The sequence below is a fragment of the Neofelis nebulosa genome, chromosome 15, assembly GCF_028018385.1.
Source record: "Neofelis nebulosa isolate mNeoNeb1 chromosome 15, mNeoNeb1.pri, whole genome shotgun sequence".
NCBI classification, from domain to species: domain Eukaryota; kingdom Metazoa; phylum Chordata; class Mammalia; order Carnivora; family Felidae; genus Neofelis; species Neofelis nebulosa.
In genome coordinates this window covers 46258567-46283330 of record NC_080796.1, presented here as the reverse complement: position 1 = coordinate 46283330, position 24764 = coordinate 46258567, and the positions used below count along the sequence as shown (strand labels likewise).

At 55.3% G+C, this 24764-nt stretch overlaps 1 protein-coding gene and 2 long non-coding RNA genes across 10 annotated transcripts in view; 1 reads left to right on the top strand and 2 right to left on the bottom strand.

Annotated features, from left to right (window-relative positions):
* Positions 1-7531: 7531 nt before the first annotated feature.
* On the bottom strand, positions 7532-11496 carry LOC131496494 (uncharacterized). 2 transcript variants are annotated; one of them, XR_009254505.1, is made up of 2 exons: positions 10822-11496; positions 7532-8182 (listed from the first exon to the last, which is right to left on the bottom strand). It is a non-coding gene; the product is annotated as an uncharacterized LOC131496494 (long non-coding RNA). The 2 variants fall into 2 exon arrangements; XR_009254504.1 differs by lacking the exon at positions 10822-11496 and adding an exon at positions 9995-10813.
* Positions 11497-11618: 122 nt separating this feature from the next.
* Positions 11619-24764, top strand: part of KIF21B (kinesin family member 21B) — a 50602-nt gene continuing 37456 nt past the window's right edge. For 3 of the 7 annotated variants that reach the window (XR_009254501.1, XR_009254500.1, XR_009254499.1), the window contains exon 1: positions 11619-11991. Coding sequence is in view for 2 of the 7 variants with exons in the window: in XM_058702108.1 (XP_058558091.1) it covers positions 11951-11991 (41 nt within the window). In the remaining 5 variants the exon portion in view is untranslated. Of the gene's footprint in view, positions 11992-13194; positions 13352-24764 lie in introns of those variants that run through there. The other 4 variants (XR_009254502.1, XM_058702108.1, XM_058702107.1 and 1 more) reach the window with 2 other exon arrangements.
* On the bottom strand, positions 19224-21649 carry LOC131496495 (uncharacterized). The gene is made up of 2 exons (XR_009254506.1): positions 21509-21649; positions 19224-19784 (listed from the first exon to the last, which is right to left on the bottom strand). It is a non-coding gene; the product is annotated as an uncharacterized LOC131496495 (long non-coding RNA).

Genomic DNA, 24764 nt, shown 5'->3' with positions numbered 1-24764 from the left:
CTCCTTTCCTCCTGACCCAGTGGGAGACTGGCATCTCCTCCAGCCAGCTTTTCGGATTCTACCCCAGCCCGTCTCCCGTCCTCCCCTCTCCCCCTGCTCCCTCCATCTGCAGGGACCACATTCAAAGCGTTTCCATCTTACCGACATGGCCTCACAGCTGCCCTGTCTACCTACCTGAGGCCTATTATCTCTCTCTCTCTCTCATCTATCTATCTGTCTATCTAGTTCATTACTGAAGAGCAAACTTCTTACCTGGGTTGTCTCCTCATCCACGTTTCCATTTCTAGTTTCCATTTCTCACCCCCATGCAGCCTGCCTTGTGCCCACACTCACCAATATCTCCACAACCTCGTTGCAAATCCAGGAGATTCCCTCCCTCTGCCTTTTTTTTTTTTTTTCCAGGAGACCTCTTTTATCTTCATCTTCCTTGATTTCTAGACAGCATGAGGTACAATAGACGTCTCCCTCCTTCCTGACATGTCTCCACCACTGCCTCTCCTGAATTTTCTCCTACCTTTCAAGCGCTCAACCCAGAGTTTCCCTGTGAGCTCTCCCCTGGCCCATCTACCTCTCAGGTTCTGTGTCCTTGATCCCTCTTCCCACTCGGGAGGTCTTCCTGGTTGCTCTCAGCCGCTCACACATCAGCTGCCTCTGTGTTGAAAATCCCCGGTTCCCTGTGGCTAGACTAAACCTCTACATCTCTGTATCCTTCTCCCCAACAACTCCTCACGTATGTCCTACCTGTGCCAAAAGTGCATCGTGTCCAAATTCGACCCCCCACTGTCCTTTCCCCATAGGCTGCTGCTACTCTGGTATACTCTTGGGTGCTACCCACCCCTTGTTGAAACCAGGGGTCTGGGTGTTGTCCTGGGCTCCCAGCTTGCCCCACAGATTCACCCTCCTAAGTACTTCTCCAACCTGTCTTCATGCCCACAGTGACTTTCCTGACCTGTTCAATCAACATTTCATGCCTCTTCCTTTGCAACAGCTTCTGGACTGCCCTCTCAGCAGCTCCTCTCTTCTCTTCCTCCCTGCCTGTCTCTGATCTTTCTAAAAGGAGAAGCCTGTTGTCTCATTCTTTTGCTTAAAACCCTTAAAGGCACCCCCAAACCCTCAGAACATCGTGCAAATCCTTGCCCTCTGCTTAGAAGCCTTCCCTGGATCTGGACCTCACGCATGGCTCCTGCCAGCCCCACCAGGGGGAGCTGCCCTCACTTCTGACTTCCAGAGTGCTGTTGTCTCTGGAAAACTCCATGAACCCTAAACTCCATGGATCCCTCCCTAGTCATCTTTGAAATCTCAGCTTTGCTCTTGCTTCCTGCAGAAAGCTTTCCCCGGACACCCTCCAGACCCTCTGGAGGCTGGCCCAGAAACATGGCGGGCCTTTTCCTCGAGTGCAGTGGGGATCAAAACCGCTTGTTTATTGTTACCCTAGCCAGAGGCTAAGCTTCACAAAATCAGGAGCAGGTCCACTTTGTTCCAAGTACTCTACCTGGAGCTGAACACTTTTCAGCACAGACCAGTGGCTCAATGACTGTTAAATAAATGCAGGAAAATGGTGGGAAGTGTGGGCCCGGCCCTTCGCTAGCTCACTGCCCAGTGTCACCTGCCTCAGTTCTGCAACCTCAGCCACCTTGGCTGTCTGTCTAGGCCCCAGGGAGACAGGGAGGAGGTGCTCTGCCTCCAGGGGCCACACGCTGGACTTCACCTCAGCCCCTCCCACACGTAGCTGCCGGGCCACTCCAATAAAGCCTAAAAGGAACAAGTGTGGAAGGATGAGGGCTGAGGGCGGAGTGAAGGGGACCAGACAGGTTTGGGGGGGAGACAAGCCCCTCCTCTCAGCAGGACCATCTGACAGAGACCGGGTACCCATAGGGGCCGGTGGGGCCACCTTCTGTCGCCTGGGGGGCACTGGCCAGAAGCAGTGTCTGCTGGACCCCTATCTTCTGCCCGCGGTTCCCTGCAGACTTGGGGCCCAGCTGCTGGGTGCGGGGTCTGCCAGAAGGGGCGGGGCTGCAGCTGGTGGGAGGGGCTGGTCACAGAGCCTCATGCTGGCTGTGGGGACGAGAGGAGCCCTGCGCTCTGGAAGGTGTGAGGCTCAGATGGAGGACCCCTGGACACCGTGGAGGGTGGGCTCAGTTCCAGTCTATCTGCAGGGTGGGGAGGAGCTCCCTGGCTCTGGTCCAGGTGTACGTGTAGGCCCTGCTCTAGATGTGGCCAAGTGATTCTTAAAGGAAGCATGTGGTTACTCTCTGCAACGCGTTTCAGAGCATAGTCTTGGAAGCCAGACCCCTTTGGACCTGCATCCCATTCATTACCTCCATGCTGTGATCTCAGGCAGTTCCTGTAGCCCTCTTAAGCTTCTGCTCCTCCTTCTGTAAAATGGGGGACTCATTCCTACTTCCAGGTTATCGACAGGTATGAAGAGGACCCTGTAAAGCGCAGGCCTTTAGTAAGATGCTGTTGTTTTGATCCTGTCTGATGCTGGCTGGTGAGAGAGCTGGGCTTTTAGATGAGAGGACACTGAGCTCAGAGGGGTCCTGAGGCCACTTATTGAAAGCTGGGCGGGGAACGTGGGTGACTCAGTCTCTTGAGCTTCTGATTTCAGCCCAAGTCACAATCTCACGGTTCGTGAGTTCGAGCCCCATATCGGGCTCACTACTGTCGGCCTGTCAGCACAGAGCCCTCTTTGAATCCTCTGCCTCTCCCCTGCTTGTGCTCTCCCCAAAATAAATAAATATTTAAAAAAAAAACAACAACAACAACAACAAGAAAGCAACCCGGGCAACTTGACTGCCAACCCAGGTAGCTCTGCATCAGACCCCATCCCCCACAGCCCTGCCAGCTCCCAGGACAGTCCAGGGATGGAGAAGCCAGCTCCTGCCTCTGCAGAAGCCACTAGAGAAGGCCCTGCCAACCCAGAGCTGATCTTGATCCCCATTTTTCTGGCATCTGATCCCAATGACATGTCACTCCTGTCATGAGGCTGACAGCTTATAGTGCCAGGTGACTCTCCCCACCCAGAGAAAGAAAACCAAGACCCAGAGGAGGAAAGAGCCATATACACCCAACTTCCCGAATGAGTGGGAGGAGCCAGGAGGAGACCTCAGGCTCCCTGGGCCACACCTTAGAGCGGCCAGTGAAATGTGCAGGGGACAACAAGTCCTGGACGTGGAGAAACTTCCAGTTGTGTATTGTTTTCAAAAGCTCTCTGCCGTTGTCTTCCCCCTCTGTGGAACCATAGTAGCCGGTATTTGTCAAGCCCAGGTCCTTAAGTGCCTTGCCTGCAACATCTCGTTTAGTGTTTGCCCTGCCACCTGTAAAATAAGTGTCATTGTGAATCCCGTTCTGTGATGAAAACACAACTTCAGAAAGACTAAGTTACCCAGAGTCACTTGGCCAAGAAGTAGTGAAGCCCAGTGTAGGACAGGAGCCGGGACACCATTCTTGAGCTGCTGACTTCTCCTATCTCTGTGAGCATCTCCCAGCAACGCCCCCTGACCCTCCGCCTCCCCCCTCCTCACCGCATCCCCTTCCCACAACCTGCCAAGCACCGCCCACTGCACTAAACTCAGCCCCACAGGCCACGCTCGTGCCCCCACTCGCCGTGCCTTTCCATGCCCAGTAAATGCCTCTGCACTTGGCCTTGGTCATCCCCGGTGGCCTGGCTACACTCAGTTGCCTCTTCCGTAGTGTGTGGTAACTTTTATTATGGCATTTATTACCCTGTGACTAGGGTCACCTAGGGTCACCTAGGGTGACCTGTGACTAGTCACCTGTGTGACTAGGAGTTTAAAGTTTTTTTCTACCGTGAGTTCCACAAGGTCAGTGAGTTTCTTTATCAAGTTTGTATCCCAAGCTAGGAGAAGAGGAAGGAAGGGAGAAAGGAAGGAGGTGGGGAGGGAGGGAGGGAGGGTGAATGCATGAGACCACACCAAGTTCACTGCTAAATGACGTGTATTCAATTGAATCATTTGAAATCGCAGATATTTTATCCTTTTTGTCTATGAAACGGCAGTTTGATAATATTTAACCTACTGTGACGAGGGTGGGTTTCCCCACCATCCAGGGCCACCCCAATACCACCACTGCCTCTCTGGGGGGAGGGGGGGCAGAGACCCCACCTTTTGCTTTGGGTTAGTGTATACAAATCGGGATGAGGGCTCACTGAGGGCGGTGTCCTGTGCAGGGCTGTTCTCAGGCAGCGTGCAGACTTGAGGGGGGCCTTTCTGCATTTGCCATAGGTGAGCTGTCCCCTCTGAGAGTGGGGGTGGGGGGGTCACTATAGTGACCACAAGGAGTGGTCTACAGGTGGCGCCCAGGGGCCCCAGTGCCAGCCACTATCAGAGGTTGACTATCTCTCCAGATCACCCCACGTCTGGTCTTCGGTCTTGGAGTTTGACCTCCCCCAAGGCCCGGGCCTCCCATCTCCTGGCTCTCCTTGGCTAGCCCCAGGGGCGCTGGGGCAGTCTGTGGTGGGGGAGGGAGGGATGGGAGACAGATTATGGCCTCTCCCTCTGGGTTCTTTCTAATTCGGGTTATGACTGCAAACTCTTCTTTGGCTCCTCCAACCTAGCTTGGGAGTTAAAGAGGAAGACAAAGTTCTTTTCATCGCTCTTTGCATCCTCCCCAGTCTCGTCTAATTCTCCTCAAGGCAGAGTGTCCTTTCTGTCAACTGGACAAGTGTCAGGAAGTACGGGGGTGGGGGAGAGGACACAGATTCATTTTTCAAGAGATTATGTCACCTCAGGCCAATGCAGGCTGTCATGGTCAAAGGGGCTTTGAAATTCTCCTAAAATCATCCCCAGAGATTCAGCACATACGCACAGCCTGGGGTGCTGGCATTCATTACGGTCCCATAACATTCCCAGTCTGGTACATTGTTGTAAAAGAAGTGTACTTCAGTGGTTAATCTTGTGTGATCTCTCACCACCACCTCTCCAACACCTCTCCGAGTCTCCCAACACTGCCCCCACCCCCATTTTTAAAGTGTCACATGTTTGTTTGCTGACAGTTTGCTCTGCAGGGTCTCGCTGAAGCTAATGTCTATTAAAATCCAAGGAAATGATGCATCCTTGGGGACTACAAATCAATAGCTCCTAGGCAGGGTGGGACTTACTTGTTAATCGGAAGGAAGGGCCTTACTAGGGTGGCCCTAGTAAGAGAGAGGACCTGACTTCTCTGGGGTCCTGGCTAGGACTGCCTCGAAGGCCCCCTCCTCACCACCAGGTTTGAGGGGAGGGGCCTGCCGCCTCCCTTCTTCCTTCCTGGTCATCTCTTTTCTTTCCCCCTCTCTTTGGCTTTTCCAGCTTGATTCCCTGCTTGCTCCTTCTCCTTTTGTGTCTACTTCCCCTCTCTGTGCTAATTCCCCAGCACTGTCCCTTCTGGGGGAGAGGGGACCCCCAATGAGTGCACGGTCCACAGGGGGCGGGGCAGGGGGCTCAGCTGCCTTTTAGGTGGCCAAGACTCCAGTTCGCTGTCCCAGTGGTGCAGGAAAAGTCACCAGCTATTCTGCATCCCTGTTTGAGCAAAGAAGTTGGAGCAAGTTACCTTTTTAAAAGAGTTCATTGAGTTATACGAAACTGCAAATATTCAAAGTGCACAATTTGATTATTTCTGAAAGATGCGTATACAGCCCTGGAACCAACACCATCATCGAGATAATAGATGTATTCACCACCCCCCAAATTTCTTGGTGCCTAATAGTGATCCCCCTGCCCCCTCTGCCCCTCCAAGTTCTGTTCACCGCCCCTTCCTCCCTTCTCTCGGGCCCCCCACCACCCCCGGTGCCCAGGTCTGGCTTCTTATACTCAGCATAATTATGTTGGAGTTCATCCATGCTGTATCATTGATAGTTCATCCTTCTTATTGCTGATTGTATTCTATTATTTGATATATACCAGCTTATGCATTCATCTGTCGATGGAAATTTGGGTTATTTCCATTTTGGGGCTACGAGGAATAATGCTGCCGTGAACATTTGCGTACAGGTCATTGTGTGGACCTATGAAGCAGGTGAATTCTCAAGGTGCTCTGCTCTTTCTCAGCTCAGCAGCTGCCAAGGTCTAGATCCATCCTTATTCTTCACTATGATGTGACACAGGATGAAACAGGAAATTGGCTTGCTTGGGTGGGTTCGACCCCCCCCCCCCCACCCCCATCACTTGACGCATGACCTTGGGCAGCTCTTGGTGTCCTTTGTTCATATGGGAATGATAATTGTTCCTACCTCTCAGGGTTGTTGTGAGCATTACATGACAGTAGGGATCTGAAGCATTTAAACAACACCGGACACAATGTTAAAAAAAATGGTAGCTCTTATTACTTTCTATGTGCCTCTGAGAAGATCTGTGGGATCCTCAATTGGCTTCCTCTAGGAGCTCTGGGTTGGGCTTAACACAGTTGTGTCCTGATGCCCAACTTGAGAGCTGTTTCCTAGGCAAGCGACGGGCAGAGGCACTGGAAGTCCCTTGGAACTGTTCTAATTACTTCTCAGCGTGGCCCCTGAAGACCCCTGAGAGATAGCACAGCTGACCAGAAGACTCGGAGCCCCCAAGGGGGTGACAGGAAACCATGCTCACTGAGGACCCAGCAATCCGGAAACATGGCAAAATCTTAGTCAAATCATAGGGAGTAGAAAGAAGGGAAGGCAAGACAGGCTCCCTGCCCTCTTCTCCTGCTCCAAAAGTGTCCAGATCAGAAGCCAAAGGGGGCCTCTGTGTCTTAGACAGGCGGGTAGAGTCCTCGAAGGCACTTGGGCCCTTTGGGATCTTTACAGACCAGGGCTCTGAACTCTGGCTCTGCCCCTTCACTATCTCAACCAGGGTAGGCTAGGCTGGGCCAAGGTAACAAATCCGCCCATAATTTCGGTGGCCTGACACAATAAAAGTTTATTTCTCACGTAAACTCGATCAACAACGTGATGTAATGCGAGGGCGCCAGTAGCTCAGACAGCTTCCACCTAGAAGTGAAATGTGTCCGTTCCGCCCAAACGTCACTGGTCAAAGTCAGTCACGTGGCCACAGCTAACATCAGAGGACACGCAGTCCTGCCTTGTGACGGACAGCAGAGAGCCGGAAATATTTGGTGCACAGCACTAATGACTGCTACACTAGCCGAGTGACCTCTGAGCCCATTTCCTCTTCTGCAAAATGGGGACAATAACTGTGTTTACCTCAGCGATTGTCGTGAGGATGAAATGAGAAATCCTATGTGGCGTCCTTGGCACAGTGTGGCACATGGGGTGAGTGAAATAAAGTTGAGATGCCCTCCAGATAACCCCCAGTGAGGCTGAGACCAGGAGTGTTTGTGCACAGAAGGGATCCAGCATACCCCAGGCCCCTTCCTGCCTCTGTGAACACTCACCCTGCCCCCCCCCCCACCCTGGTCCCCACCACTGAGTGGCCAGCAGAGGCCTCCAAATAACTGCGAATTGGCTTCCTCCCACCTCCCGCATCAACAAGGAGCACTTGGGCCCCGCAAACCTCCTCACCTTGTCCACACCTCATTCACACTCACTACAGACACTCCCTATCCTGCAGATTTCTTTATGACAGATGTGCCCTTCTGTCCAGTTAGAGGGCAGAGGCCCATTGCAGAAGGGACAGAGAATCCACGGGAAATGTGAAGGAAATTACTATCTATTTTGTGCTGAGCATTATACTGGGTGCTTGGCCCAGGTTACTGCCTTTAACCTCATCCTGGTCCTGCGATGAGGGGAGTGTGATTATCCTCTTTCGGAGGTGAGGGAATGGACTCCTGAGGTAGTTACATAACTTGCCCAGGGTTACGTAGCTAGCGCGTGGCAGGGTGGGAATCTCAACCCAGATCTCTGACTTGGAACACCACACTTCAGCTTCCACCTGTCTCTTGTTATCTGGTACAGTCTTCACTTTCATCCAAGCCAGAAACTCACACAGGGCCCAGGCTTGGATGTTTAGCTTCTGGGTCCTTCCATGCTGCTGTGGAAACCGCCCTGCTCTGGACCCATGAGGACCACACCGTTGGTCCCTGCTCACTAGTTTATTGTTCAACTGTCGACGAGTCTCTTTACCCGTCTGGGCTTCCGTGTCTTCACCTGAAAATGAAACTGTAGAACTCGATGATCTGAGCGTTCTTTTCAACTCCACAAAGGTTCTGTGACATTGAGAATTTCCCACACCTGCTCTTCCTGCTTTTGGCCCTGATAGGAAATATGGCAGAGCAGAAAGTGGATGAAGAGCCATGTCTGAGGTTATATGGAGTATTCATTAAATTGTCATTAACATTTGAAACCAAAAATAGTTGGGTTTTTTTTTTTTTTTTAGGACTGATGGGGTGTTTATAATCCACAGCAGTTCTCTCTCCCTTCTATTTATAACAAATTCTGGTTTCCTCTAAGGCTAAGTCTGTCTCCTTCTGTAACACAGGAAGTCAGGCTGAGCCCGCGCCTGATCTAAGACCTCTGAATCTGCACCCAAGTAGATCCTTTCAGGGGTTCTGAGCTCCTGTTGGCAGGCAGAGCTGGGCTCCATATCCAGGTGGACACGGGAGGGCATGGCTGGCAGGATGGGCTAATGCCCATTGTCCCATGGAACCAAGCCCAGCTGCTGGGGTGGGGCTGACAGGCCTGGAGGTCCAGAACTGTATACTTTCCACCCCCGGAACTTTTAGGACAATGCTCAGATCATTTCTTCAAATGCCAATGCCTAGTGCTAACCCTAAAGAAGATAAGAGGGAACAGGTCTCAGGTTCAGACCACCTCTAGAGACATTTCTGGAGCTGAAGGGTATCTCTTAGGTATATTGATTTGTTACCGTAGGGTTGCTATTGAAAGCTAGGCCGTGCCTGAGAGATCTGGGCCAGATGGCTTCCTCAAGTTGCTGCTGGAGTATTTTAACTACAGGAGTGGGAGCTTCCTGCCTCAGAGAGGGTCCTCCACAGCTCCCCCACGTTCCCATCTGCCCAGACGCCCACGGCTCCTGTCAAGAGAAATGATGGAGGCCCCTAGACGCCTGACGGGGAAAGGCCTCAGCTTAGGACAAGAGCTGGGGCTCAAACTCCAGTCCAAGTAGTGGAATTAAGGACCAAACAGGAGGTAGTGTATATGTGTTTGCCCATTTCTGTCAGGCTGAGAGGAAAGGGGTGGGGGTTGGGAGGGCTAGGCATATAGGCAGCTCCTTGAGAAACTTCAGGGTTAGGGAAGGAAAGAGCAGCTGGGAGGAGGGAGAAGGGGTGGGAAAGGGTGGGGGTGGGAACAAGCCAGAGAGAGGAAGCAGAGTCTGTGCTGAAGGCACACAGAGACTGGAGAGGGCAGGGATTGTCCTCGGCCTCCTCTGACCCATCTAACCTGAATCTCCCCACGTCTCTTCCTGCCCCTTGGATCTTCCTCTGACCTCTGTGCCCGGTTTCCCTGCTCACCTCTGGGCAGCAGTGCCCAGGAGTCAAGAGTCTGGACATCTAATGGCCCTGGTGGTCCAGGAGGGAGCTGCTGAGGTGGCTGGCACAGCTGATGTGGGGCCCTGACCTCTAGGAAGCCAGAGTTTCCAGCACATGTGCCTCCCTGCTCCTCCTGGCTTGACATCCTTTGGCCTGGAGGGAAGGGGAGGGTGCTTGCAGCGGCTCTGGCGCCATTTCCCAGCAGTAAAGCTGTGAGTCAGAAGGGTCACCTAATCTCGGAAGTCAGAGGGGACCTCCTGGAGGCAGGAAACCAGAGATGAGCCCCAGAGAAGTCCAGGGTCTAGTGGGCGGGAGAGCAGCTTTGCAAAATGCAGCATTATCATCCAGGAGGGCTAAATCTCCAGCAAAAGCCTGGGTCAGGCCGGCTCCCTTCCCTCTGGGCACTTGCTTGGAGGTGATCTGGGGAGTTTGGAACAAGATACATAAGTTCAAATCCTGGCTCCATTGCTTATATGCTGGGTGAGACTCATTCTCCCCCAACTGCAAAACTGAAAGAGAATAATAAAGCCCAGCTCACAAGGTTATGAGATTCAAATGAGAATATGCATAAAAATACCTGGTTCTCATGGATGGTCCATAACTGTTAGCCACCTCCCCATCTCTTATTTTGGTTGGAAGATGGGGAGAGAATGTCCAGGATCTGACTCAACACTCTGCAGGCCTACGGCTCGGGGAAGGGTGACCTACTGGCCCAGAGAGAGCTTCCTCTAGGTTCAAATGCTAATAAAAGGTGCAGGATCCCACCAGCATCCCCTCCCTCTCCTCCTCCACCATTGGGCCACTGCCCGTGGTGCCCTGTTTTGAATCAGGTTGGGGGGAGGGGTGTTGATTTGCCCTTGAAATTATCATTGTTTGGGTTTGACTCATTAAAACCAGAGTGATCTGGACTACTGGACGGAGCTGTTATCTGTGGGGGTGAGTGGGGGAGGGAAGGGAGAGAGGATGGTACCAACAGATACATCCTCAGACCCTAACCCACACCCTTGCCAAAATCTCTGGCATAGTTTCATCATCATTGGAGAGTGATGCAAGAGGCTTGGCGTCTGACTCCCCTTCCCCCCTTCCCCCAGAGAGTATCATCCACATCTGGAGCTGCAGCTGGGTCCTCCTCTTGGGCTCTTTCCAGGGGAGGGAGCTGGTTGAAGTGTGGGAAGGGAGGGCAGCTGGGGAGGGCCCTGGGAATGGCCCCCATGTTGGGAGTTGGGGGACAGGGAGAGGGAGTCTGGGCTCAATGGGAGGGTAGGTAGAGTGGAAAGAGAATTGTGACTTCTCAGGGCGTTGCTCTTCTCCATCTCTGCCCTATGTTTAAAGGCTCCGGGGCTCCCCTTGTCCTTTATATCCATGTAAAGGCAGCTGCACTGCTCTGTCTCCTTCCGCACCCACCTCTCCCCTCCAGCCTCTACCCAGGTGCCTGGAGTTGAGTGCGCCCTTTGTTGCCTTCTCTCCCAGTGCAGCCCAGGCCTCCCACGCCGACCCTCTGCCCCCACGGCCACAAAAGAGTGTGAGGCAAGCTCAGCGGGTCATCTGTGGGTCATAAAGGTCAGTGGAACCACTTCGGTCTAGCAGAGGGAGGGGCCCATCTGGGCGAGGAGCCTAGCCAGGAATCAACCAAAAGATGAACTTTAAAATGCTGCAGGATGGAGGTGAAGGGAATTTTGTTAGTCACCAGCAAGAATCTCGTTCAGTAAAGGTTGACACATTCACTGTCATAAATCAGAAGGGAAGCTTTCCTGGTGCTTTCAAAATATAAACCGCTAATCGCTGTGGGATGCTTTGAAGTGAAGCACTCTGCTCCGGAGACCTGGGTTCTTACCCCTTGCTTAGCCACCAAATCTGAGTGACCTTGGGTAGTTCCCCTCTTTGCGTTCCGGTTTCCTCATTTATGAAACCGGGGTCCCATCTAGGTTGAGATTCTGCCACTCGGGCGGCTGGGGGGGCAGAGGCTCAGGCGTGGTCAGCTTCTGGGCCCTCCTCCTCCCCAGCCCTCCAATCCCGCCCGCCCCCCAGCGAGCGGGTGGACGCGAGCCAAGAGGTCCCTTTAAAGGCTCAAGTCCCGCCCCTGCCGTTGCCCGGGCCTTGGATTGGTGAATGGGGGGCGGGGCGGGGCCAAGTGCGGGCTCGGCGGGGCTCGGGGGCGGGTCCTGGGCCGGGCCGGCCCCCGCCCCCTTTGTTCGCGCTGCGGCGGGAGGTGGCTGCGAGGGTGGGAGGTGTGTGCGCGCGTGTGCCGCGCCGTGGGGAGCGGCGGGTCGCGCCGCGGGCTGTCAGTTAGCTGCGCGCCGTCGCCCGATGGCGCGAGGAGGCGCGCGGGCCCAGCCCCGTGGGGCCACCCCTGGCCGCGGGTGAGCCCCTCTGCTTGCCGCCCGCGAGCATGTCACCTCCAGCCGCCGCGGCAGATTCCGCCAGCAGTGCCCGCGCCCCCGCCTCCCGCAGCCGCAGCCGCAGCCGCTGCCTGGGGCATTGGCCCCCAGACCCCCGCCCCTGATCCACGCCCAGACCCTAGAGCCAGAGGACCATGGCCGGCCAGGGGGACTGCTGCGTCAAGGTGGCCGTCAGGTAGGGACCGGCGGCGGGGTGTGGGGGGGAGGGGGCGTGCGCGGAGGGGCTCGGGCTTTGTCTCGCGTGGGCGCCGCTGGATTCGGAGCCCGCACTGCCGGAGGAGGGGTCGGCCTGAGCCGGGCTGGAGGGCGCGGTGAGCTGGACAGGCTGCCGCAAGGGATCGGCGGCCCGCGGGAGGCTGGAAGGTGGCTTTGTTTGGGTGGTAATTTCGGGCCCCTCTTGGGAGCCCTTAATGATCAGAAAATCGAATAAACAAGGAAATCCGGTATTTCACACCCAGCCCTGGCCCAGGCCGGAGCGTCTGTGTGTTTCCTCTTCGCCTCCCCTTGGGGCTGCTGTCTCATACTGGGATACTGGAGGGGGGAAATTTCCCTTCATCCACCCTAGTAGGCTACTTCTGTGCCCTTGGTCCAGCTGAGAAGGCAGCACACCCGGCCCGGGAACCGGCTTGCAGACAAAGATAGATTGAGGGCAGGAACGAATGGAAGGGCTGGGATGGTGCCTTGGCCTTCCGTGGGGGGTCAAGGGCTTTTGGACAAAACGTGCTGGCCCTGTCCCCAACAGCTGATGGGGCTAGGAGAAGGAAGAGGTGTATCTGAGGTTCTACCTCTGAGAGGGCAGGAGGGTGAGACAATGATACCCCATCTTCAGGCACTCAGATAAAATGGAGGTAGGGTGGTGCATGGACTTAATCTGGGACTTGACGAGACATCCTGACAGAACTGAGGTGTGGAGAAGACATGGCTGGGGTGGGGGGGGAGAGCTTCTGTTGGGAGGGGTACACAGAGGTGCAAGGCAGGGAATACTGCAAAGTTGAGCCATCTGTGTCCTTTGTGTTGGGTGGAGATGCTTTACATGAACACCACCTCTCCCTGTTTTTGTTTTACGTCTTTCTCTTTGAGACGGGGTCTGTTGGTGGGAGAGTGCCAATCTGGGACTGGTCACCAAGGCAGAGATGATGGAGAAATACACCCATCTCTACCCCAGCTCTGTGTGATGGGGGTGGGGGTATGGAGGCTAAGTCTCCAGGGTGGGTCTCTGAGACCGATCTCTAGATTCCCTAGGTTGTAGGTGACCCAGATTCCAAGAGCCCATGGAAGTCACTCTAGACAGGGCCAGAGAGGACTGTGGAAAAGCTTCTCCCTCCTTCCCCCCCCTCCCCCCGGGAAGATGCCCCCCAGGCAATCCGGCCAGTCCTCTGCAGCCCAGAGAGGAGGAGTGGACTGCTGATATCGGCTCTGGGCTCAAGGAAGGGAGATTGAGGTGCTTCCCACCCGTGCATCAGGCAGCCTCAGCATCACTTGAACACAGCCTTGCTGGCCCTGAGCAGCCTGAGAGACAAAGAGGAGCCCTGCAGGTGCCTGGTGGGCTGGCCGGGGCGGGGCCTGGCTGCTGCTGGGGCTGACATTGCAGCAGGATCCTGTGGAGGTCGAGGGAGGGAGGGAGAAAGGTGGGGGTGGGGGGAGTGAGAAATGTAAATATGACATCTGCAGCAGACCGGGAGAGTCCGAGTACATCATAAAAGGGAAATGAAGCCCTGACCCCACTCACTGTGAACCAGGGCTGGGAAGGAAGGGACATAGGGTGCTCGCTCCTCCCATGGGGGCTTTCCTTTAGACTTCATCTTATAGGAGAGGGCCAAACAAAGCCCCCTGTACTGCCACCACTGTCAGCCTCCCCGGGCCAGACTGAGGAATGGTGAAGTGTGGAAAAGCCCTGTGGGATTGGCACTTTGTGCAGTGGAGAGAGGAAGAGCTGGGGTTGCCTTCTTAGCACAGCCAACGGAAGGTTTCTGAGACCCTTTCCAGAGAAGGGAGTGTGCCTGCCCACTGCGCCCAGTTCTTTATTTAGGGTGATGGACATCATCTCTGCTTCCCACTCAGATTGCTCTAGTAGTGTCCAGAGGCCCCCACTCCTTGCCTCGAGTTGCTGATCTCAGATGGAGGGGTGGGGAGATTTGAACATCAGAAGAGCCAGGCTAATTTAGGGGGCTCAGTCCACTTCTCCCCTCCCACTCCAGTGTGAGCGCCCAGCCTGGCACACGCCAGACCTCAATGGGCAGCCGGCCGTGGAAAGCAGACAATGCCTGGACAGAACCCAGTTTCTAATCAGAGAGCTGAGGGGAGGACCAGACTAGGGCTCCCTCTGGCCGGGACAGGGAGCAGATGGTAACCACTGAGGAGCTGTAGGGGAGAGTCCCCCATACTTTTGGATCCCCGTCAAGCTCCCATCCCCACCTCTAGAAGCCACTTGTCCCACCTAAAGGACTGGGTGGTGGGCTGGAATAGAGTATTGGAGGAGGGCATTGCTGCGAAAGGCCAAGGCTTTGGAACTGCCGAGGGCCCAGCCTGGTGCTGTGTTCTGCTGTCTTTCTGACTTCCTGGAAGTCCTTTCTTGTATCTAACCAAAGTGCTTTCTGAGTCCCCATGAGAATATTATGGTGAGCCCTGGGTCCAACTCTTGGGACAGGGATGCCAAGAATGAGACAGACTTGGTTTGGGGTGTGTGTGTGGGCAAGGGGGGAGGTTCTGGCGGGGCCTTTTAGACTAGGTGAGAAGTGCCAGGCCCAGGGCTCTTGGCCCTATAATCTCCTTGGCAAAAGGATCAAAGCTGGCTGTCTGCAGATCTCTGCAGGGCAGGCCAGGGCTGGGGAAGGGCTATAGGTGGAAACTTTCAGGACCTGGGGCTGTGAGATAAGGGCAAAAGATCTAGGTGTGAGCAGACCCTATAAGCCCTACCCCAGGCCTCCCCAGAGTCTGGCCCATCTGTGTGCCCCTGAACCCAGGCTAGTTGCCTTTGCACCAAGGGATTCCCAGGCCAGCCCCTCCAGCCTGCCCTGTGATCCTTTTATCCATTAATCCCCTGTAGACAAGGACTCAGCTTCCTGGGCCTCTCTCTACCTGGGGATGGGTGGGGGTTGGGAGGATGGATGTTTGGGAGAGGTGAGGCTGAGCTGTGCCCTGCCCCAGGCTGCAACCCAGACCTGACTAATGTGGGGAGAAGGGGAAGGGGTGGCTGTTAAGAAATGCAAGTTGACAAAGTTGAAATTGGGGAAGGAAGCCAAGTCACATGGTACGTTTGTTTAAGACCCTTTCAAGCCCCACCATGAGGGGAGCCCTCAGTGCCCCTGTTATCTTTTCCTGGTTTCCTTTAGTTTCCTTCCTTTAGTGACTGGGGAGAGGAGGTGCCTCTGTGGGTCCCGCATCCATCCATGGAAACTACAGGGTTGAGCAGGGGCTGGAGGCAGATGGGGGAGGGGGGCACGAGCCAGGGACCCAGGGAATAGTGTTAGATTGCACCCCTGTCCTCTCTCATTTGGGTTCTCTACCTGCCGTTATTCCTGTAGCTTCAGGCTACCCTGAAATCTTGGTCGATGTCTGTATAAATGTTGAATCACAAGAATTGATGGCTTGGGACAAAGAGACCGGAGAAGACCGAAAAGACTATGTGAGGGTGCCTTCAGAGTCCCCCTTCTCCACTCTGACAGCCCGAGGCCGTTCAGTGCCAATCAATGCCAGCTGTGTCCCATTCTGCCCAGGTTATAGATCTGGGGAACCCAGGCTCAGACAGGACCTCCTCTGCATGGAGACCTGAGAATCTTAGTGGTGGCCTCCTGCTGCAGAAATAGGGCTTATGTCATCACAAGGAAGTAGAGTGTAGTAACCACAGGCCCCGGAAACTGACCCCCTCCACCACCCAGCCAGCCTGCCTGACTACCTTGAAGCTGATTGGATCTCAGCTTTTGAAAACCTCAGAGCAAAGATGGGGTGGGGCTAAGGAAGTGGCAGAGGTGACATGAGCCTGGCACCCTTACCCTTCCAGTTCTGGGGGCAAAAGGCAGGACTGGGGCCAGTGCAGTTCACCCATTGGCTGGGTCATGGGGCTTTTTTTCTGTTTGTCCTTCTGGGCTTCGGTTTCACCCACTGTAGAACAGGAACAATTTGTTCATTTGTGAAGAGCAGTGGTTTGGATGAAGCAGAAGGCATATATATAGCCCATAAAGGGTGGACTCCTGAGGAATTTTTTATGTGAATAAAATGTTTTGAAAATAAGTTTTAACTTAAAGCATACTTACGAGGTGTCTGTCTGGTTTGAGCTACAGAAAGTGTTAGGTAGAATGAAGAGTTCGCCTCGAACCTCCTCCCCCTCCCTCTCTCTCCCTCCCTCCCCTTCCTTCCTTCCTTCCTTCCTTCCTTCCTTCCTTCCTTCCTTCCTTCCTTCCTTCTTCCTTCCTTCCCCCCATCCCTCCCTCCCTCCCTCTCCTTCCTCCCTCCCTCCCCTTCCTTCCTTCCTTCCTTTCTTCCTTCCTTCCTTCCTTCCTTCCTTCCTTCCTCCCTCCCTCCCTCCCTCCCTCCCTCCCTCCCTCCCTCCCCTTCCTCCTTCCTTCCACTTATTTATAGCAGAAAGCATGCCAAGGTGGAAAGGAGACTGAACTGGAAGGTGGCTAAGCATTACCTCTTGAACACATGCCCTGTGCCAGGCAGTGTGCCTACATTGTCCCACTCTCCCCTCCTGGAGCCCCACCAGCTGACTGATGTTTTTCTCATCTTATAGATGAGCGAACGCTCATAGCCAGTGAATGGATGAGTCTGGATCTGAACCCAGGGCACCCTCACTTCCAAGCACATGCTCCTTAGACTGCTCTGAGCCGCCTCCCAACACAGCTCTAATTAGCTCTTTGCCTCAGTTTCTTCATATGCCATACCGCGCCGATTGCCATAACCATAATGTGAGAAAAGTACCTAGGAAGGCATTTGGTACTATGCAGATGTGCACCAAGGGGACATGGTCTGGATTTCCCTTTCTGGGGTTGCTTAGCCTGGGGCTGCCTGTCCCCTCCATGTCCTAGCTGTTTACTCCCTCCATGTCCATGCTGTTCGTGTGTTTGGGGAGCTTCTCCCTTCCTGCTGGGTATGCGTCCATCCGTTCTCTCTTTCCTTAGATCCCTGCAGTGGTCCCTAGAATTTGTTTTCCTGCCTGAGTTCCATCTTGACACTCTCTAGGAAAGGAAGTTCTGGGGGCAGCCACATTGCCTCTTGCTACCCCTATACACCCCCACACCAGTCACAGGGCAGAACCTCAGGTGTCTTGGGTCTCTTCTCTCATTTTGCCTTCTAGACATAGCGGCCTGTTGAGGAAAGCCAGAAGGACACTGAGAGGCTGCTAGGCTGGGTAGGAGAGGATGCTTCCCTGCCCTGGGAGGGGAGCCAGGCTGGGACTGGTGGGCATTGGTCCCAGAGAATTACCGCTCCATCCCTATGGGCGTGGGGGCTGTGGAGCTCTGCGGGAGGGGCGTGGGGGCTGGTAGCCGTGTTCTGACCTCTGGAATACTTCTTTCACCTCTGGCTGTTCTGGGCTGTGGAAGGGAGGCAGTGCCATGGTCCCCTGTCCCCAAATATCTGAGTCCCTATCCCTCTACCTTGCTGGGTGGAAGCCCACCATCAGAGCAGTGGTGGAGGCCACCTGTCCTTTCTCTAGGCTGGCTGGTCCTGCCTGAGACTGGAGTTAAGGTGCACTGAGGAGGACCTGGCAGCAGGGACTGAGGGCTGAGGACCGAGGACCAGGGACAACATGCTGGGGGAGAGGCTCACTGTGCTCCATAGCCAGCTGCTCGGAGGAGGCCAGCCGCCTGTCACTCCGCATTCCTCAGCAGGGGAGGGTCCCCAGGGCCCAGTTCACACTGAGCTGTCCTCCATGTGATGCACATGCCATCACAGCTCTGGGCTCTGGGCACTCCCCACTCAGCCCCACTCTGCAGAGTCTCCTGTCTCCTGGGAGGTCATGGGAAACCCCTGCCAGATGCCCTGAGAAGGGAGTGGACAGGGAGAGCCATGCTGGAGCGCAGAAGAGCAGATGTTCCCTGCGCTGCACTCACCCCTCTTCCAGGGCCCCTGCAGGGGGTGGGGGCAGAACTGGCCCCTGGCAGGAAGCCCTGGCCACTGCTCACGGCCCAGCCTGTTCATCTTTCCAGCTCAGGACAGGGCCCGGCCCCCTCCCTCAGCTTCTCCTGGCATCTCCACTCCCCAGCCTCTGACACCTCACCCCGCTTCTGCTGGGGCACGGCTGAGATCGTGATGCCCTGGGGGCCATGAACAAGACTCCCCAGGTTCCCTCCCCTGTCAGACTGCCTGCCCCTGGTTGTTACCCAGAAGACAGTGGCCAGGACTTGGATGAACTAAAAGAGAAAGGTCAAGGACATGTGAGGAAGGAGTGGAGGCTGAACCCCAGGTACCCTGAATTGACACCCCAAGGCTTCCTATAGGTTTTCTTGGAGTGTCGGCACCCTCTCCCTGTGCACTTGGGAACATATTTGGGGGCAGAGGTCAAGCACAGAGGGTTGACAGGCCCATTTCACCAGATCTGCTAGGGCCTCATGCTTTCTGACCCCACAGTACAAAGCCTTCTTGTTTAGGGGTTCCGTGTCTTCTCCCTGAGGGCAGTCTCAGGCAGTGCTGGGGGAGGGTCTGAGAGGCCAGGAGAAGGTCCAGTGACAGGGCGACGAGACCCTCTGGCAGTCGCAGGGCTCTGGTGGCCTCCCACTCGGTATCTCTGCAGCTTCAAGAGCCAGCACCCTAACTTGGGTCTCACCACCCTATTTTGGAGAGGAGTGGCCTCTAGGGGAAGACGCCTTCTCCGGGCTAAGTCAGCTAAAAGCCCCCGGGTGTCTGGGAGCCAGACTCCCCTGAGAGAGCAGGATTTTGCTTCCAGCCGCCTTCCCCAGAGCTGGCAGGCTGCCACGGGGAGGAGGGGGGAGAGGATGCTCATTAGAGTGGGGGTGTAGACGCCCTGTTTCTGCAGCAGAGGGGAGCTGCCTTCCTCTGGCAGGGAAGCAGCCTCCTGGGCTCTTGTCTCCATGCTTCTCCATGCTCTAGGCTTCGGCTTTCTTAACTACAAAACAGGGAAAAATGCTTTCCCAGCAGACTGCTCGTGGCGCTGCTGGCAGCTGTTGGTAGGATCAGTCCAGAGATTCTCGGAGGGGATCATTTTTCTCCAGTCCGACCTCTCTCCTGCCCTGGTGCCGGGTTGCTCAGTAGATGCAGTGGGATTGGGCAGAGTCAGCTTTGGTTTGAATTTCATTTCCACCATTATGAATTGTGTGACTTTGGGCTTGTGAAATTTCACCTTCTGAGCCTCAGTAAAATGGGGGGGGGGGGGAATGGCCCTTGCTTCACAGGGTGGTCCTAACACATTACATGTGTTCATGTATGTAAATGAGCTTGACACATAGGTTCTCAAAAAATGTTAGGGTTTGTTTGTCCTTATCAGACATGGCACGGAAGAAGCCACAGTGATACCAGTGACTATGATTTCGGAGCAAAAAGATTCCACAGACTCCCAGGCTCCCCTTTCCGGGGCTTAACAATCTTTGCAGGCAGGAAGTTCTTTTTGCTAACTTATCTAAATCCCTCCTGCTGTAGCTGAGGTCCCCTTTGATCTGGCTCTGTCACTGCTGAAGAAGAGCTGGTCCCCAGCAGGTCACAGCATGGCTAAGTGACTCCGTGTGCCAGGCAGACTAGGAGTCCCAGTGCTCTTCTCTGTGCTCCCTGCCCCCCACCCACACTTGCACACAACACTCAGTTCCAGTTTACCCGTGCTGCCCTGTGGTTGGAGCCAGGCAGACCGCCTGGGGCTGGGCAGAAGGGAGGTCGTGGTGTCTGCCCAATCTCAGGCTTGAGGGCAGCACACCTAGAGACCAGGCAATGAACTTCCTCATTTCTGCATTTCTCCCCAGGCTGTTCCACTAGCCTCTGGGGGCTGCTTTTCAGGATTCCAGAAGGGCATTAAGGATCCTATAGAAGATAAAAGCAGATAGGCTTATTCCCCCTGGGGTCTCTTCCAGAGGGACTACTTACGCTGGTTATTTCGGCCATCTGAGGGGTGATTCCAGTCCAAGACCCTGGTTCTTCTCCAAGTGTTTGAGGCAGAGCCTGGCGGGAGGGTGTCTCCCAGCCTGGAAGTCCCCAGAGTGCAAATTACTCACAAGCATAGCTGCTAACATACTAGTACTCTCCAGCTCTCCTCCTGGACTGAATCTTTGGGGCTGATGGCTAGTAAAGGTAGTCTTCCTAGAAGAGCTTGTTCTTTATTAGCTATGTGACCTTGAGCCCAGTTAATTTCCTCTGAAGTCTCATTTGTAAATTAGGGGCATTAGAATGAAGAATGATCTAATGTGCAAAAGCATTGTGGTTACAGTGTCCAGCAAAGAGGCAGTCTTGCCCCATAGTATGGTGGTTGTTACTAACTGGAGGAGTTGAGTAAGCGGCGATGTAAAGGGGTTCCAGGTGCCAGCAAAGAAAGGTGTCAGGAATCACAGACCATACAATTGTAAGAATTTTCTAGCACTCTGGAACAGTTAGTTCTTGATTAGTTATTTTAATATCACCGGCTGTTACCTCTCAGTGACGAGACTCTTCAAATAGAAAGAACCTGGGGCTGCACCCTTAAGAGCTCGGGGGACTGAGCTCCTAACTGGGGGGCAATTCAAGTTAAGAGCCCAGGGAAGGGCCCTAGCCAGCTGATGGGGTGGGACTAATTTCACCTGAGATGCGGAGCCAACCCTTAGGAGCCCAAGGTCACTGGGCGGAGCCCCTGGGGGGGGTGGTGATTGGCTGGCTCTGTGTGATGTCACTGAGGAAGGGGCGGGGGCGAGGGGAGCTAGCCTCATCCTCCCCCTCCTAAGCCAGGGGGCAGGGTGTGGGGGCTCCGGGCAAGCTACCCTTCGCCGAGGGAGCTTTTCTCCTTGGCAGTCTCTCAGCATCCCCCTTCCCCCCCCCCACCCCCCCCCGGGGCCTGCCTCCTCCCGGTCTCCTCTATCCTCCCCTTCCGCCCCGTCCTCCTGGCTTCCCAAAGAGCTGAGGAACCGCTGAGCTCAGCTCTTCCCGCAGCGCCGGGCTCGGGTTCGCGGCCTTTGTCCCGCCGCCACCGCCGTGGGCACCGACGGGTGGGGGGCCGGCCCCGAGCCGCCTGCGCGTCCCTCGGCCGGTGCACATCTCTCCGGCGGTGGGGGAAGGATATTTAAATACCCTCCCACATCACACCAGTCCCTGCTCAATTGTGAGCAGAGGAAGCCCAGCGGCCACGCGCCCGTGCCAGATCCTGCCTCTGAAAAGCCCTGGGCCCTTTCTCTTCGCTCTCGCGCCCGCTCCCACCGCCTCTCGGTCTGCGGGTTGCCAAGCGGCGAATAGACCCGGCTCTGTTCCGGGAGGTTCCGGGAGCCTTTCTGCGCGGGGCTGTCCGGCCCGCCCCCTTCCCTCCCTGCCCGGACCTCGAGAAGGGATGGAGCGAGGCTTTGTAGGGGTAGGGCCTGGGGTGAGGGGCTCCCTGGGTGCGCTTCTAGTGGTCCCCGGACAGAAATGACGTTGGATGTGTGGTCCACAAACGCAGAGCTGGCCCCGCGGGCCATTGTCTGCCGATTGGAGTTTCTCAAAGATTGCATTAAATTATAGTTTATCTTGATTACTGAGTTTTTTCATACCCCCTTAACTTTTGCACTTGTGGCGAATACCTCACTCACCTCATCCTACTCCTGGATCTGGTCCACAGCTCCTGGAGTCTGTAGTTTACTTGGAAGACCCTAGAAATTGGTTTCCATCCCCGATCCCCCTTCCCATGCCCGCCAGGAGAAACAGGGCTGTGCCTGACTCCTACCCCTTCCACCCTGCAGTAACTAGAAAGCCTCCTCCTTCCCTTTATCTGGGGCAGGGCTGGGTGGAGTTGGCTAAGGGCAGCCCATAGAAGTGACCTCACCCAGGGTGGGGCCAGGAGGGGAGGCTGCTGGAGGGGAAGGTGATGGAGTTCTTAGAAAGTTAAAACTGGGAAGAGATCTTCTAGGTGACACAGGAGGAAGCAGGGGCTCACGAATAAGAAGAGAGTGGGGGCCGAGCCTCGTCAAGGACCTCGGACTCTATCTCCCAGCCCTCTGGTCTCCTACCTGTGGGATGTAGGTTTGAATGCTACACTGGGTGGTGAGGAGTGAACCCCCAGACAGCTGAGACACAATGTCTGAATTGCAAGCCCTGCTGAATTGCAAGCCCTGAAGGCAGGGCCAGCCTGGTGCCTGGCCAGGGGCATGCACGAGCAGATAGATGTAGCAGGATTCCTTCCAGAGCGCCTCCCTGGCTCTAATGGTGGTGCTGTGGGAGGAAGCTTATCTATTGATTTGGGGATTGAGAGTTTCCCCGGGCAGGAGGTAGCTGGAGAAGCAGAACAGACTGCAGGCTTCATAGTCAAGCAGAGCAGAAATTGGTACCCAACTTCACTGTATTTACTCTGTGTGTGACCTAACCACTTCAAGCCTCAACTTTCCTCTCTGGAAAATGGGCATTGAAATCCCTAGCTCATTGCATCACTCAAGTGAGCTAGTCTGTGGCGGGTGCCTGGCCCAGCTAGCATATATAAAATCTTAATTCTCTTTTGCTTCCACCTCTAGCTACCCATTCAAGTCCCATTCCTAGGACCAACACTGTCTCCCTCTTCTGGGTCAGTTGCTTTGGGAGTTAGTGACTCTTTCTGAGCCCATGTCCTCTGTCCTCCGCTGGTACCCTTTTCTCTGAGTAACATTGCTCACCATCTGCACCCTGCAAAGCACCCTGGTGCCTACAGGGAGCCACCCTGGGGCTGGCTGGCTGTCTTGGCCTCAGAGGACCCCCACATCAAGATGTGCTGGGCCTCACATCCCAGGATAAGGACCCCAAGGGGAATGCCTGACTGACTCCACAATTCCTGGACCCCAAATTCTGGAACCCCTCTTCCACATCCTCTTTCCCAGACTGCTCTTATGCTAGCTCTCTTGTTCTTGGCAGGTGGGCTCCCCAGTGTTCTGGGGACTGGTCGTTGAAGGAGAAACTGCCCCCCCCCCCCCCCCCCACTGATGGGCCCTGACAGGCAGGGCTGCTGCTCCCCCTCCCCTGCTCTCACTGTCTCCAGGGATCCTGATTCGATTTCCTCCAATCATCAGCAGTGGCATCTGCCTGGAGTAATTAAATGGTATTTGAATTGGATCCAGAAATCCTATCACAAGCAGCCCACATTGTAGGGAGGGTGTCTTCCGGAGTTAGTGCTGGCCAGCAATGCTAGAAACTCCTCGGAGCCTTCCCAGGCCAGCCCCTGGGCTCACCTGGGAACATCTGGACGCCCTGGGCAGTAAGTGTTTGGTCCTGGGTCCCACGGGCCCAGGGGCAGAGCCAGGTCTGAGGGCCAGAGTCCCAGGGACCTACCCGGTGCCTTGTGAGCAGTGGCACTCCCCTCCTCTGGAGGTGCTATCTGTCTCCCTATGTACCTGAGCCACTCTTCCCCCACCCCGGCCCGCTGAGCCCTGCCCTTACTGACACCGCAGCACAGCACGGAAGTGTTGAAGAGGCCGTGCACACCCATGGTTCGAACCCCCACTCTGCTCCTCGCTGTCTGTGACTAGCTGGGCATCATGTTTCCTCCTCTACAAATGGGGATGGCCGTATTCACCTCGGATGTTCTCTTGACGATCAAGAGGTAGTAAATGTCCATGCTTAGACACCCCCTGGCATAGAGTGAGTGTGAATGCGTGTGTCAAGTGCCACCCTTAGTGGCCGAGGTAGAATCGTTGGCCCAGTCCTCCTCCTGGTGTGGGTCAAGTGCTAGTCTGCACGTCTAGACAGGATGAGCGAGTATCAGCTTCTCCCTTCTCAGTCAGAAAACAGTTCAGTGGGGAGACTGGGAAGCTGAGTTCTAATTTTGACTTGACCTGGAACAGCTGGATAGGGTGGACGAAGGTGGTAACCTTCCATTGCCGGCAGCCTCGGCGAGGGGAGAGCCGCTGGCCTATGAGAACCTGTTGACGCCTAAGGGAAAACGCTTCTGAAGAAAACCCAGGCCACCATCTGTGGTGTGGACTGGGCCTGGTGTAGCTAACTTCCCCACACCCTCCCCCAGGGAGCTACCCCGCCTCCTCCCAGTCCCCTTTGACCCTCTGGCAGCAAAGTGCAGGCAACAGGCTGACGGGAGCATCTCCCCTGGCCTGCAGCTCTGAGTGGGCCTTGGGGGCCGGGGCAGCCCTAGAAGGGACAGGATGGCGACTTGGTGGCCCTGGCTCTGTGGCTAGGCGCCCCTGCCTGGGCCTGGATGCATGCTGGCCTGGCCCGCTCATTCTTTTCTTCTCTTGGTAAATGTTGGCTTTGGAAAAGGGAGCCTGACAAGCAGCTCATTGTAAGCTCCTGGCTGATAGGGCTGGCTTGTGTGAGCCCATGAGCGACAGCGCCTAACCCACCCCCCTTTTACTTTAGGCATTTGGGAAGTGCTTTTCTGCCAGTCCCTACAGCGCATGCTCACTGACTCACACTTGGTTGCCATGGGGACCTTGCCATGGCAATGGCTGCTTGGAAGAGGGAGAAGAGGTGGCTGGATGGAGATAGCCCTATCTGTGGCTGGCTCCCACCCAGCCCTGGTGCCACTTTTCTTCCTCATTGTAAGGGATCCCAGCAGGATCTGGGATTGGGATCCAGGCCTGTGGCAGGCCTAGTATCCCTTCTAGAGGTCTCTGCCCTTCTCAGCGGACTTTTGACTTGGCCTGCTCTGTCAGGGCTGTGTTTGGCCTGTCCCCCTTGGCTCCTGGAGAGGAACCAGAGCTGGTGCCTAAGAATGTTCCGCCAGGCTCTGGCATCTGAGAGGGGGCTCTGCAGCTGGAGGACTGTTGCAGCCCCTGCAGGCCTTGGCAGAGGCTCAGGTTTGCTCTTTAATTCAGTCCTGAGGGGAGCAGCCAGGCCTGTCCCTCCGGTCCCCACCCTGGTGCTGAGCCT